At 36.3% G+C, this 16,284-nt stretch overlaps 1 protein-coding gene and 1 long non-coding RNA gene across 2 annotated transcripts; both read left to right on the top strand.

Annotated features, from left to right (window-relative positions):
* Positions 1 to 10,878: 10,878 nt before the first annotated feature.
* On the top strand, positions 10,879 to 13,360 carry LOC139486855 (uncharacterized). The gene is made up of 4 exons (XR_011655656.1): positions 10,879 to 10,952; positions 11,364 to 11,587; positions 12,048 to 12,206; positions 13,039 to 13,360. It is a non-coding gene; the product is annotated as an uncharacterized lncRNA (long non-coding RNA).
* A 34-nt stretch (positions 13,361 to 13,394) lies between these two features.
* LOC139486666 (uncharacterized) lies at positions 13,395 to 15,970 on the top strand. The gene is made up of 4 exons (XM_071271590.1): positions 13,395 to 13,409; positions 13,769 to 13,921; positions 14,197 to 15,013; positions 15,266 to 15,970. Exons 1-3 carry the CDS (start codon positions 13,395 to 13,397, stop codon positions 14,485 to 14,487), a joined length of 459 nt encoding a protein of 152 aa, XP_071127691.1. The 3' UTR covers positions 14,488 to 15,013; positions 15,266 to 15,970.
* Positions 15,971 to 16,284: the final 314 nt, after the last annotated feature.

The raw sequence follows: 16,284 nt of genomic DNA, 5'->3' as shown, positions 1-16,284 counted from the left end.
GTCCAAAATATGAAGTTCACGCCTTATACAGCTAGTGTACGTCCAATGTAATATGACTATTGTTGTAACATGGGTTGGTAACTGGTTTCAATTTAGCCCGAATTGTCTTAATTAGGAATTAGTCCCGGAGTATCACAGCTCAGGTCTCTTCTTGTGGGTCTTTGGTTCTGCTGTCGTAATAAGGTGATTATTTTCTATATGTAGCAAAAAAGAAAGGGCTTAGTCCAATTAATTATAACGTCCTGAAAAGGGCTAGCTATGTATTTTTTTTTTAATTTAATGTGTAGACTGTAGGGGAGTTTCTTCAGAAAGGGTTTTCATTGGAGGCGTTTTTGCCTTGCACGCAGACATCTGTTTCTATCCATGAACAGGTTGTGTGTCAAACTAATCATTATTACTTGTCACTCGCATTTTTTTGCTCGATCTTGCCATTATTGTCATTAACAGCCAGTGCACGAACTCGCAAGAACGCAATGTTTAGGTAGAGGGCGAAATTTTGACACGTTTTTTAATTCTTGGTCACTCATGTTGAAAAATAAAGGGGAGAAATCCAAACAATTACCGACAATCACAATTGGACAATGGAAATTTTACCGCTATTCTCTTTTTAGATTTTGAGAAGTCATTTGATACAGTAAATCACAATATACTTTTATCAAAACTAAAATTATACAAATGTGATGACCTCTCTGTAAAATTGTTTTCATCGTACCTCTCTCAGAGAATGCAAACAGTTAAGTTATGAACCACTGAATCAGAATATTAAACTGTAACTTTTGGAGTTCCTCGAGGTTCTATACTTTGACCTTTATTGTTCCTTATTTATATCAATGAATTACCATCTAGGTGTCATATTTAGTAATGATTGTAAATGGAATAAACATGTTGATAAACTGTTTGAGTAAAGTACGAAGCAGTTTAATGTTTTACTCAAACTAAAATTTCGATTAAAAAGGGAAAATTTGGAAAAGATTTACATGATTTTATTCGTCCGATACTTGAGTATTCATTGGAAGTTTGGGATAATTGTGGGAACATAAATTCTGATCGGATAGAAAATAGTCAAATCGAGGCTGCTCGCATAGTTACTGGATTGCCAAGTTATGCTAGCCGCAACGCTTTTTTAACAAGGAGACGGGATGGAAAAAATTAAGTGCAAGGAGGGAGGTAAAAAAGATGGCCATGTTTTATAAAATTATTAACAATCAGGCTCCAGATTATTTACATGACTTTTTCCAGAATTTGTGTCTGAACGTTTAACTTTTAACACAACAATTGTGCAATCCTTGTCGTTTCTTTTAGGAGACAAAGGTGATTGAAACGTCCTCGACCATCATACTCAAGGATGGATTTCCCAGGGGTCCGCAGTCCAGCCAGAGACGGCATTATAAATCACAGTATTTACTACTTTAACAATATATATTTAAAGTCATAGTATTGATGTCTAACCTTTGTCATATTGCTCCAATGTATAAATGATGAGCAAGGATTGTGGTAATGGCACACAATTAATGTCAATAATTGTATTAATTCCGAATGGGCTAATTTATAAATTAGTAATGTATGGCTGTAATTTGGTAAGCCATGCTGTTATTCCCCTAGAACGGCTGTTTGAATTTGTGTGTTGATAATGTCCAGTTGACAAATTATTGTGTATCAGCATCTAGATTTTTATACATATTGTACTACTTGTTCATTAAATTTTGTTTCAGATCACAACAATAATGTCACTACACCAACTGGAACAGGTACGTCCTATTCCATTACAAAATATATACGTTTCTAACCAACTGTTATATAGCGTGACCTTAGCAAAATACGCCACTGCACAATTGCTACAAAAATAAATATGCATCAGAACAGACCTCAAAAAACAACTGGTTTTTATATCAATCAAACGCTGGAGTAATCAACAAAGTGAAAGTCTTTAAAACACAGTGTAATGTTAATCACTTGGAATACGCCTTTTCAGAGGAATATTACATACGAAACTTACTTTTTCGACACTTATTGGAAACCAATTACAAGTTATATCATACATTAGAGAGGGACGAAAGATACCAAAGGGACAGTCAAACTCATAAATCTAAAACAAACTGACAACGCGATGGGCTAAAAATGAAAGAGACAAACAAACAACAGCACACACGACACAACATAGAAAACTAAAGAATAATCAACACGAACCCCACCAATAATTATATCATATATTACATTGTCACTGAACTTGAACTTCAATACAACAAACTGGTAGCCTTTATTTAACACGCAGGAGACATTGATTACAAATAATTGTAAATATCATGAATATTAGGTGCATGCCTTTCGATTGATGAAGGTGTAATAATAAACCAAAAATAGGAGATGGGGGCTACTCACAAATTATCAACAGTAGTAATACAGTGATATCGGTATTACCAAACAAATTATAAAATTATATACACTATTTCTTTAGGAGATACAGTGCAGTCACAAAGTGGGAGTTGGTCGGTGGCCCCAAGAGGTTTGTATTTTACCATGCTATGTTCAAATGTAAAATGTAAATGATATATAAATGAAAAGTGTCATATTTGGGTGGAAGGTTATCAATTTACACGTGTATATAATTCTTTCTGCCCAACGTACAATTGAGCTTAACATCTTACATTTTAGATGTAAATATATATTTTTTTTATTTTTACAGAACACTCACCCAGAAAGAAGGGAACTCCATATAACTGGCTGATAACCAGTGGCAATAAGATGGCCACTGCTGTGATTGGTAAGTTTATGGCTATTAGTAATTTAAACCTATTACATCTTGACATATGCTGTACAATTACGACTAACTCTGATGGCAGGGCGCTCCCACTGCTCTGCTATTGTGAATTTATGATATGTAGCCGATCACAGTCCTGTTTAGTCATTCTTCAGTCAACGGTTAGACACTCACATTTGATTATAATAATGGATTCATGTCATATTTGGAGGTTGGATTATCAATGTAGACATGTGTCGAATTATTTATGAAAAACTTAAAGTGGAAAATATATCGTTTTCAGGAACAAACGTTTGGACTCTACAATTACATTTTTACATGGTAAAGTGTAGGCGGAAGTTAAGGCAACAGTAGTATACTGCTGTTACATCAACCGCTCAATGTAACCTGTAAATCTAATTTTTTTTCTATTATAGAAACCACGTCTAAGAAAAGGAGAGACCCTCCATACACACCTTCACCCCTTGAGATAGGTAAGGCAATGATAATTCTTACATTAACACCATTACCTCGTACATACGCTGTTCATTTACACGGAACTCTGGATGACACTCCGCTCCAACTGGTGTTTGCCATTTATTACATGTAGAAAATCACATGTTTACACATTCTTCTCCCAACGCGATACAAACACTTTTTCCACTAAAACCAAGGATTCAGGCGAAGATTGTGTCTTCAGAATTGATTACAGACCTCTGGTGTACTGTTTTATTATTGCTCAATATATCCATTATAATATGCACATATGTACACTTAAGCAGAGCTGTGGTGGGAGACCGCTGCCACTTATAATACTTTGACAATATAATGTCCATTGGTTTTAATTGATTAATAGGCAATAACTGAATTATTACTCTTTATAAGTGTGTAATGCCGACATCCAGACCAACTGCAACCGAACGGGATTGGGCAGGCTTGGGGTGTATGGTGGTATAAAAAAATTCAATGCCACCATCCATCCCCAACCCGAGCGAAAGTGGTTCGCTTGGGGTGGGGGATGGATGGTGGTATTGGACAATTATATACAGTTATTATACATTGATATCGAAATAAAGAAGAAGAAAAAAAAATTATATATATATATATATATGTGCTATATTTCTTCCACAGAAACAGTAAACTCCTCCAGTGGTAGATGGGCGGTCGGTTCACCAGGTTTGTAATTTATTTAAGCATGTTGGGTTCAAATGCAATTGATATCTTTTTAGCAAAATGTGATATAATTCATTAGGAGGGATGAATGTAAATGAACACGTGTATAACATTATTTTTGCATAACGGAAAGTAACACACGTTTCCTCTCAATGACAACATTTGACTCTAACAATACATGTTAACGTTTGGATGTAAATTCAGTGGTTCACTATTACAAAACAACCACCAGGAAGACCACCCACACCAGACAACTGGATGGTATTAACACAACACACAGACTCACTGCCTGATATAGGTAAGTCAATGACAATTCTTGAATAACCCAATTATATCCTCACATATGGAGAAGAGTGACGCCAACCTCTGATGGAAGAAGCTGCAATATATGTAGCCAATCACATGTTTACTTATTCTACTCTCAACGGCAGATAAAGAGATTTATAGTATGATAATGCAATTAATGAAAGAATATTTTTACGGTAGTGACTACGGGATTTTGTAATTTATTTAAACATGTTGGGTTCAAATGCAATTGATATCTTTTTTGCAAAATGTGATATAATTTATTAGGAGGGATGAATGTAAATGAACACGTGTATAACTTTATTTTTGCATAACGTAAAGTAACACACGTTTCCTCTCAATGACAACATTTGACTCTAACAATACATGTTAACGTTTGGATGTAAATTCAGTGGTTCACTATTACAGAACAACCACCAGGAAGACCACCCACACCAGACAACTGGATGGTATTAACACAACACACAGACACAGACACAGACACAGACTCACTGCCTGATATAGGTAAGTCAATGACAATTCTTGAATAACCCAATTATATCCTCACATACGGAGAAGAGTGACGCCAACCTCTGATGGAAGAAGCTGCAATATATGTAGCCAATCACATGTTTACTTATTCTACTCTCAACGGCAGATAAAGAGATTTATAGTATGATAATGCAATTAATGAAAGAATATTTTTACGGTAATGACTACGGGATTTTGTAATTTATTTAAACATGTTGGGTTCAAATGCAATTGATATCTTTTTTGCAAAATGTGATATAATTTATTAGGATGGATGAATGTAAATGAACACGTGTATAACTTTATTTTTGCATAACGTAAAGTAACACACGTTTCTTATCAATGACAACATTTGACTAACATTAACTGTACATGTTAAAGTTTGGATGTAAATTAAGGGGTTTACTATTACAGAAGAACCATATGCACGTAATCGTACGACACCGTACAACTGGCTGTTAGCCTCAAGATCCAAGCCCGCCAAATCACAGGCCGACACCTCAAAGGATCCAGTCGGTAAGTTAACGACACTACATCAATTAACCCCATTACCTCATCACACACACACACACTACACTGACGCGTGACTTGGGGACTCTTGTATTTTTTGGGTTTTACTCCTCAACCCATCAATAATAGCATGCACATGTCTTTATTGCCAAGAAGGTGTTATGATTTTATCATATGTATGTATGCGATCACTCATTTCAACATCCTTCTTTCAAGTGTACACCAGCACATTTCAATACAACTCTCGATTCATGGCAGTAGTCTGTCGTCGCAAATGACAACGGGTCACCGCTTTCCCTTTGTATCTGTATAAATCAGCAACATTTCGCACTGATCTTGGTCAGTCAATGAACTCCCTCATAGACACTGTTCGCGTACGCGAAACAGTCAATCCATGTAGGTGCCTAAAAAGGTGTTATCACTGTATTATAGGTATGCGATCACAGGTTCAAACCTCCTTCTCTCAACTGTAGATCCACACCCCTTTCATTATTTTTGCATAACGTAAAGTAGCACACGTTTCCTATCAATGACAACATTTGACTAACATTAACTGTACATGTTAAAGTTTTCATGTAAATTAAATGGTTTACTATTACAGAACAACCATATGCATCATCAAGACGCACGACACCAAAAAACTGGCTGTTAGCCTCAACATTAAAGCCCTCCAACTCACAGGCCTACACCTCCGAGGAGTTGTATAGACCCTGGTCGACCTCAAAGTCCTCCACCTCACAGACCTACACCTCAAAGGATCCAGTCGGTAAATTAATGACACTACATCCATTAACCCCATAACCTCATCACACACAGTACACTGACGCGTGATTTGGGGACTCTTGTATTTTTATCAATAATATCTTTATGTGTTATAATTTTATTAAATGTATGCTATCACTCATTTCAACATCCTTCTGTCAAGTGTAGACCAGCACATTCCAATACAACTCTCGATTCATGGCAGTAGTCTGTCGTCGCAAATGACAACGGGTTAACGCTTTCTCTTTGTATCTGTATAAATCAGCAACATTTCACACTGATCTTGCTCAGTCAATGAACTCCCTCATAGACACTGTTCGCGTACGCGAAACTGTCAATCCATGTAGGTGCCGAAAAGGTGTTATCAGAGTATTATATGTATGCGATCACAGGTTCAAACCTCCTTCTGTCAACTGTAGATCAACACCCCTTTTATTATGTTTGCATAACGTCAAGTAACACACGTTTCTTATCAATGACAACATTAGACTAACATTAATTGTACATGTTAAAGTTTTCATGTAAATGAAGGGGTTTACTATTACAGAAGATTCATCAAGACGGACGACACCATATAACTGGCTGAAGAAAACAACTGGCTCTTATCCTCCACCCAAAAGGCCTCCACCTCAAAGGTTTGGTCGGATCCAGTCTGGGATTTCGGTAAGTTAACAACACTACATCAATTCACCCCAAAACCTCCTCACACACAGTACACTGACGCGTCACTTCGGGACTCTTGTATTTTTTGGCTATTACTCCTCAACTCATGAATAACATGGACATATCTTTTTTTCAGACATGAGCCAGATGACCCCGTCAACACAGGACAGACAGAAGGCCACTGTTGTTGGTAAGTCAATGACACTTTTATTTTCAATGAACTGTCGTACTCCTTCATATAAACTGTTCACGTACGCGATACCTGTCATTCCATGCATTTGCCAAGAAGGTGTTATCACTTCATTATATGTATACAATCACAGTTTCACACATCCTTCTCGCAACTGTAGATTAACACATTTCAATACAATTGTCGATTCATGCAAATCATCTGTCGTTGCAAATGACAACGGATCACCGCTTTTCCTATGTATCTGTATAAATCATCAACAGGTCAATGATAACACTAACATATTTTTAATTGCAGACAATACTCCTCCTGAGGAGCAGCCAGATACACTCGCAGATCTCGGTAAGTCAATGACATTTTATAGCCTTGTCTCTGCCCAAAAATTGTTATCACTGTATATGTATACGATCACGTCACGGCTTTAATTGTAGATTTTATTATTTATCAATATTTTAATAATAACAGACATATAACCCCTGCTGGCTGATTTGTTTTTGTACTCGTATGAAGCAGAATTCATTCAGAACCTTCTAAAAGACAAAAAGAAAAAGCACCTTGCGAAATTCTTTAATTTTACTTTCCGATATATTGATGATGTTCTATCATTGAATAACCCATATTTCAGCCAATACTTACATCTCATATATCCAAGTGAACTTGAAATTAAGGATACCACTGATACTAGAAGGACTGCTTCATACCTTGATCTTTTCCTCAATATTGACGTAGATGGACGACTTCACACGAAAATCTATGATAAACGGGACGATTTCAACTTCCCAATTATCAATTTCCCATTTCTCAGCAGTAACATACCCTCTGCCCCTTCGTATGGTGTTTACATATCACAATTGATACGTTATTCTCGTGCTTGTTCACACTATACGGACTTCATATACAGGAGTGTGCTCCTTACGCAGAAACTGCTCCAACAAAGTTATGAGGAGGACAGATTAAAATTGACACTCCGTAAATTTTATGGACACCATCACGATTTGGTGGATCCATACGATGTTTCGTTGACCAAACTAGCTAAGGACATTTTTACCACATGGTAGATTGTGTTTTGTCATAATGTCGTCTAATCTTTTAATTACCAAACGTGACTTATTCCCGATTGTGACTGTTTTGCCGAGTGTGAACTCGCATTACTATAAGACGTGGTACGGTACTTATCCATCCCAAATTCATGTATTTAGTTTAAATGTTTAATGTTATATTTGTAATTCTCATTGGATTTTGTCAAATGTGTTGACGTCTTTTCTATTATATTTATGTGTTATGGTAAAGAAAATTAATCACCGCCTTCATTTATCAGATTTGATTTCGTTCAAAGTAATCAGTACGATATTTTACGTTTGAAGTTAGATTCATAGCAAACCGGACATAGTTTTATAATATAGTTAATTGCTACCTCAGTTTTATATAAATAAGAATTAAAATGTTTTGTTATTAAATGCAATATCAGTATTTAGTTCAAATATATAATCTTAAATTAATCCTAATTCTATCTTATTCATTCTTATGTGACGTCATTTTTCATTTTTTTATGCTCTGTTTTACTAATTCAAATGACGTCATTTTTTCGTCATTTTTCAGTTTCAAATAGGACGTCACTTGGCGTAGAGGTTTAAACGTATTCGGATGTGTCTACTTTTGTGTTTCAAATGTCTGGTTATGTAAATGTATTTCTGTTGTTTCCTGTAATTAGTTAATACTTCAGCTTTATCATGTACATCTTTTGAATATTCATTTTATTAAATTTACTGTTTGCAATAGTATAAATTACTCTAAATTATAGGGATTTTCTGGTAACTTAACAGAAAACCCTTGCCGTTTTTGGCACAACCTTTTTGATCTTTTGGTCCTCGATGCTGTTCAACTTTGACTCGTTTCGGCTTTCAAACTTTTGTATCTGTGCATCACACATAGGTCTTGTGTGAACAAAATACACTTCTGGCGTATTAAAATTTTGAACTTGTTGCCTTTTGTTGGCTGTTGTTCGTGTTATTCTTTGTTAATTGTGTTCTCCAATTTATTTATATTGTAGTCCTGTGTTGTCATTTTGATGTTATATTTCACATGGCCATAAAAGTGCGAGGTTTGGCATGCCACAAAACCAGGTTCAACCCACCATTTTTTCCTTTAAAAATGCCCTGTACCAAGTCAGGAATATGGTCATTGTTATATTATAGTTCGTTTCTGTGTGTATTACATTATAACGTTGTGTCGTTTGTTTTCTCTTATTTTTGAGTGTAAATTCACATTGCGATAAGACGTGTCACGGTACTTGTCTATCCCAAACTCATGTATTTGGTTTTGATGTTATATATATTATTCTCGTGGGATTTTGTCTATGTGTGTTACATTTTAGTGTTATGTCGTTGTTCTCCTCTTATATTTAATGCGTTTCCCTCGGTTTTAGTTTGTTATCCCGATTTTGTTTTTTGTCCATGGATTTATGAGTTTTGAACAGCGGTATACTACTGTTGCCTTTATTTATATGTATGTAATTGCAGAGGATAAGACCCTGCCAACGCCTGCGGCAGAAGAGACAACGGAGTGTCATATTTGTAAGTTTATGTCAATTCCTAAATGAGCTCAAAAAACGCGAAACTCTAATAGCAGGTGTGTGCAAATTGGTGTTGCCTTTTATTACATGTATACGATCACATGTTTTCTCAATCTACTATCAACGCTGGGGAAAGACCGATCAATTGAATATTGCATTTACACCAACCGTCTAGCGTGTGAAAAACGTATTATTTTTGGGTTGTTGTACTTTTCCGTCATATTCATAATAAACATATATATAAATGAAAACTTTCAAATATCTTTATTGAATAGATGAGAAGGCCAACACCACCAACAACAACACAGTAGTGGTGACAGCCAAGTTACACCATCATAGCTCGGATAAGTCTTTGAAAAGTGAGTAAACAACAATTCTTCTTAACATGTCCTGTACCCAGTAATGAAAATGGCCATTGTCTATTCTGTGTGTGTTACATTTTAATGTTGTGTTTCTTTTGTGTCGTTGTTCTACTCCTATATCTGATGCGTTTCCCTCAATTTTAATTTGTAACCCGCATCTGAATTTTTGGACTCTCAACCGATTTATGACTTTCGAACAGCGGTATACTACTGTTGCCTTTATTTGGGTCATTTTGATCAATTATGTGTTAAAGTGGAAGAGTATTTTCAACAAATCGAGACTACAAAAAGGGTAGCTGGTCACACAGGACTTATTGTTGGTGTAGTAGAGGAATTTAAAGATCACCAAAACCTCAATATTATATCAACTACAATTTAATGATATCCGCCAATTTGATACATATACGGTTAAATTTCAACGAAACGTCATCATCTACTTTAAATTAAACTAACCTTTTTCTATGTTAACAGGAAAAGAGCAGGTGCTAATACGGCCGTCAAGGTTCCAAAGGACTAGTAAGTAAATTATGCGCTAAACAATTATCGATAGGTGTATTGGTCATGAAACTGGCATTGAAATACCGAAAATTCAGGTGCAATAAAGAGCAATTGATGTTGTGGATTTTCATAAAATACAATGATTAACTCATGTGTTATCAATTCACTCAAACATAAACTATATATCAAATTCAAAACAAATTAAAAGGATGGGCAATGATCACAAACGTTTGTCATGTTCTTTCCAATAGAGAGAGATTTTGCAACGGTGATACATCATCAATGATCATGTACATAATGTTTAGTGATGCTTCTTATGACTCAGGTTATTAATAATAAAAAAAAACACATTTTCTTCTTCAGGACCAACTCTCCCAATTCCGGACTCGGACAGAATAGGTAAATATAATATTACATCGTCATGAAAATACAATCATACATATAACTATACCAATCCTTTTTTAATTCATATAGCGACGATAATAACAGTGTGGTGATAGTACAATTAATACCAATCCTTTTTAAATTCATATAAAGACTATGATAACAGTGTGGTGATAGTAAAATTTAAAGTTGTGCACAGTGTTGAAAGTGCATTATGACAGAGCATCATTTTATATTTTTCAGTTCATTTGGATTCCGAGGACGACGACCGAATAGAGATACTTTGTAAGTAAACACCTTAATTCTTTCCTCTGCAAATGAGGAGATGTCGGCACCTGCGCTAATACTAATGACCATACTGTCTGAACCAGTAGTAATGCTGAATCTGAAAAGGATGAATACTTTCGCAAACTACTGATTAGTCCATCATAAAAGGAATTATTAAATGGGTGTTGTAGACCCAGTGCCATAACCATGATAAAAGGACGACACCATATTCCTTTGAAGCATAAACACATGTTTTCTTATCACTATTGACACTCGCTAAATACCAGAATATCATGAATTACCACTTTTTTTGCTTCACTGGAATAAATGATAGTAAATGATGTACAACACAAATGAACATAAAATACGTATATGCATATTCATCTCACAGAGCATGAACTGTGACTAATGTAAACTATTTTTTTACAGCATCCGGGGACGAATTCCTGGTCACCAAGGAGCACCTTCGCCAATTGAAGGAGGATCGGCGGGAGGATATACCCCAGCGCCCTCCACAGCGCCCTCCACAGCGGTCCTCCCGCCGTTCCAAGCGCCCTTCAAAGCAGTCGGCACAGACCAGTGGGTCCAAACAACAGCGCCCTTCCCAGCGCCCTTCAAAGAAGCAGTCGTCACAGAGCAGTGGGTCTTCCCAGGTAAGAATGAATAAACGTATATAACAGAAAGACCGAAAAGAAAACTAAAAACACAACATGAACAAATAAAAAAAGGGTGGTGACATCCATAGTAGACAAACCAAACGTTCAAACGTTGGATACGAGCGTAAATTTCCAGAACTAAAACAGTTATTTTGTTTGTATAACAGCTAGGTATATTATAAATAGCAAACAGTCCTAACAAATTGTAATGACCATAATCACTGAAGGGAATCCCAAAGAAGTATGATATGTAAATATAACGAAAATGAACCAATGGAAAAAAAAAACCCAAAAAAAACAACATCGTCACAAAATGAATACAAACATCTCCAGAAAGGAGTGTTGTCATATGACACACATCGTATCTTGCATGTACCTATTGTTGCGTATAAATATTTGTTTTTGTTCTGTTGAACTACATATCAGTGTTATTTATACTTTTTTAATGACCCAAAAGAAATTGAAACAGACCACACTAGCATTCAAGACTGTGCCTGCACCTACACCTGCACCTGCACAGATTGATGATGATGATGTGGTGGAAGTGATGGAAGTGGTGACGGAGAGGCAGCCCCTGAAGAGAGCCGCCCACACTAAGCAGAGGACAGAAGAGACAGTAAGTAATACATATTGTTGCATGGACATCCTTATTTATTTTGATAGTGAAATATACATGCATGACTGCTATTTACTGATATCATTAACATATTAATCATCACCGACATCGTATGAACCTACCGAATATCATCACTATTGAACCCTAAAATAGACATGCAGAACTCATATGTACTGGTATGATTAAGATATTAATCATAGTCTACATCGTTTTAACCTACCGAAGACCTTCACTATTGAACACTAAGATAGAAATGCATGACTCCTATATAGTAGTTTCATTAACACAATAATCCTTACCTATATCATACGAACCTACCGACACCATCACTATTGAACCCTTAGATGTACATGCCTGCATGACACCTATTTACTGGTATCAGTAACACATTAATCGTATCCTATATCGTTTCAACCTTTACAACTCCATCCCTATTGAACACTGGTTTTTATACTGTTCGCTTTATAAATGTGACAATGACGATGCTCGAAAGCTTTATTGTTCCAATTCAGTTACACAGACAAATTGTTCATGGTGTTCCCATAGCGTATACAGAATTTTTACGTAATAGCCGAAGCGTATGGGAATTTGTGTTATACTTTTTATAATATATGTATTGTATGTTCAAAGTGTGAACATTACAATAGTGAATAGTTTTTAATAGTTCTATGAATGCCTACACTGACGGTAATGTGTTAAAAAAACAAAATTTAAAGCGAATGAATGGGTTTTAAAATCACTATTATAGTGTCATAACATCAATTAATTTCGTTCCTTCGTCGTGGATCAACGGTTTCGTTGGTAATTTTTTCATCTCGTGGTTAATTTTCAGAAACGACAGAGATTGGAATGTCCAGTGCCAGGGTGTGGTGCCAGCGTCGTGAATGTCACACGACATTTGGCCGTCAAGATCCCTGCCCACTTGGCTGTTGACGTGCAGGATTATATCCCTGTACGTGAACCGCCAAGCGTCAGTATGGGGACAGACGGGTGTGTTCCATTTGCGGCGTTGACACCATCCGCCTGGACCTGCATCTTCTGCGTTGTCACGAAATGACACACCAAGATGCAGACTACCAGAAGGCCTTTGAAGATTCGGCAGACTTTGTGTTCGTCAGTGAGGACAAGACTCACCTTCAACACTCAATAGTGGATTATGGGTATGTATTATTTAAATAACCTGTACCTATGCACAAAATTCCTGTAACATGCTTCTCAATGCTCTTTCGTTTCGCACCTTCAAATTTTATATTACACACAAATTACGGCATATAGATAAGCTTAAGACGTTTTTTTCCCCTTTCTTTCAGACAGGCAGCCGGGGAGTTGGACATTGCCCAAGTCCAGAGCGTTTGGCCTTTGTTACTCTTGTAGGGATTCAGCATGTACTGGAATAATCATTTCAAATGCGCACTTTAATTTTCCGGGCTGCACCAGGTGCGTACAAGTAGCCGATCACATGATAACTACTACCTCACTTGTTTATGTTTGTCGGATGTTGTTGTACAAAGATTAGTATAAGTATATATGTTTTTATATACAAGTTTAACTGTCATTTTCAGGTGTACGAACACAAAGAGGCAAAGTCAGGAAAGAAGTGCCCGATACGGGTGACGGCAGAGGTGTTGGCTTTCCTCCAGAAATTTGGCAAGCATGTATGTAATAACACCAAATACATGTTTTTCACAAAGACTGGCACTCAAATTTCATCCTCGGTAAGTGAATACTATTCAGTTTCAAACTGAAGATTTATTTTATCATCTTTGTTCTGCCATTTAATTAGTGAAAATTTGTTAGTGAACCAAATAACAATGTCACAATGGCCACTTTGGCAATATAAGGGTAACAATTTAGTGCAAGCAATATCAATAAATGTATATTTGATGCAGAAAAGGCCATCCTTCTTGGTTGTATGCTACTGATATCGTTACGTAATTACAGGTTGCACTTACTTTGATAAAATAACTAATACATATATTCTCTTTTGCAGTCCATGTCCAAGATGGTAAACGCCGAATGGCAGAAGTTTGGCAAGTCCATTGGCAAGGACTTGCCAAAGTTAACAGCCAGTTTAAATCGTAAGCTGGCTGTGACGACCATCAGAGAAGCAGGAGCCGACCGCCAGACCCAGACTGCCCTGGCCAAGCACATGGCCAACAAGCCGCAGACGGCAGACAGATTTTACGACAAGAGTCGTCGAACGACCGATCGGCATTGTTCTCTGGACAGTATTGAGGGAGAGTATAAACAAGCGTTTCAGGAAAAAGAAACAAATGTTTAATTAATTAATTAGTGAACAAAATAGCAATGACACAATAGCCACTTTGGCAATATTAGGGTAACAATTAAGTGCAAGCAATATCAATAAATGTATATTGGATTGAGCATATGCAATCTTTCTTGTTTGTTTTTTACTGATATCGTTACTTTAATATAAGTTGGACTTAACTTTGATAAAATAATTATTACATATTTTCTCTATTTCAGAAGTTGCGTACAGCTGTACACGTGAACAAAAACTATAAAACATGCAATTAGCTGATTGTGTTAACTACTACCTCACTTGTTTATGTTTGTCGAATGGTGTTTTACAGAGATTAGTATTTGTATATATATTTTTATAAACAAGTTTAATTGTCATTTTAGGTCTTTGAATACAAGGAAGCAAGATCCGGAAAGAAGTGCCCGATCCGGGTCACTGCGAAAGTTTTGGCCTTCCTTCAAAAGTACAACAAACATGTGCACCCACCAATCAACACCACCAAGTACATGTTTGTGACCAAGAGTGAACTCAGATTTCATCCTCGGTAAGTGAAAAATGTTAAGTTTCAAAGTCAAAAATTTATTATCTTTGTACTAACATTCAATTAGTGAACGAAATGACAATGACACAAAAGCCACATTGGCAATGTTAGGGTAACAATTAAGTAGAAGCAATATTAAAAAATGTATTTGGAAGGAGCAAATGCAATCTTTCTTGTTTGTATTTTACTGATATCGTTAGGTAAATATAGGTTGGTCCTTGATAAAATAACTATTACATATATTCTCTATTTCAGTCGGTGTCCAAAATGGTGAACTATAAATGGCAGAACTTTGGTAAGTCCATTGACAAGGACTTGCCAAAGATGACAGCTAGTCTCAACCAGAAGCTGGCTGTCACGACCATCAGAGAAGCTGGGGCCGGAAGGTAGACCCAAACTGCCTTGGACAACATATGGCCCACAAGCCGGAAACCGCCGACAGGTTCTATGACAAGAGCCACAGAACAACAGCTAGACATTCGGCATTAGATAGTGCACACGGACAGTAGTGTAAATTCACATTGCGATAAGACGTGTCACGGTACTTGTCTATCCCAAATTCATGTATTTGGTTTTGATGTTATATATATTATTCTCGTGGGATTTTGTCTATGTGTGTTACATTTTAGTGTTATGTCGTTGTTCTCCTCTTATATTTAATGCGTTTCCCTCGGTTTTAGTTTGTTATCCCGATTTTGTTTTTTGTCCATGGATTTATGAGTTTTGAACAGCGGTATACTACTGTTGCCTTATTTATACAGTACAAACTAGGCGTTTCACGAAAAAGAAACAAATGTATAACGGCTGGGTACTCTGTTCTTCAAATATTTGATACAATTTAAATCTCAAATACCTTTTAACTTTCAAATGTATTCAGCTTTCATTTTATAACATCAAACGTCTAAACCAAAATCTACTCATTGAACTATTCATCATTTAAAATCATACATCAGTTACTGCTTGTCATGTGTGTTTACTTTATTTATTTCACTTTTTCCTGGACGTTACAAGTGTTTTAATAACGGTTCGAGTTTGACAATCAAGTGAAATACCAAGTTAGTATATATATAGGCAACTAAAACAGGGCTGAAAACAACCGTTGTTACTGCTGTCAACAACCCTTGTTACTGCAACAAGACCAGTTTCGAGATTGGACCTCAAGCAAATATGTCGGCTAGAATGGTGGAGGATGGCAGTAGAGTGGACAAGGGGCATCCGCTGGTAAGGAAATCGGATGTTTTGAAACATGGGGTACCTGTTTGTGATAATGCTAA

Source organism: Mytilus edulis, chromosome 8 (assembly GCF_963676685.1).
Source record: "Mytilus edulis chromosome 8, xbMytEdul2.2, whole genome shotgun sequence".
Classification (NCBI taxonomy): Eukaryota; Metazoa; Mollusca; class Bivalvia; order Mytilida; family Mytilidae; genus Mytilus; species Mytilus edulis.
This window is presented reverse-complemented; position numbering and strand designations above follow the sequence as displayed.

What these genes read in the sequence shown, in the direction of transcription:
- LOC139486666 (XM_071271590.1), top strand. An exon ending in GCACTCAAATTTCATCCTCG is followed by an intron (nt 13,922 to 14,196) that starts GTAAGTGAATAC and finishes TCTCTTTTGCAG; the next exon opens with TCCATGTCCAAGATGGTAAA.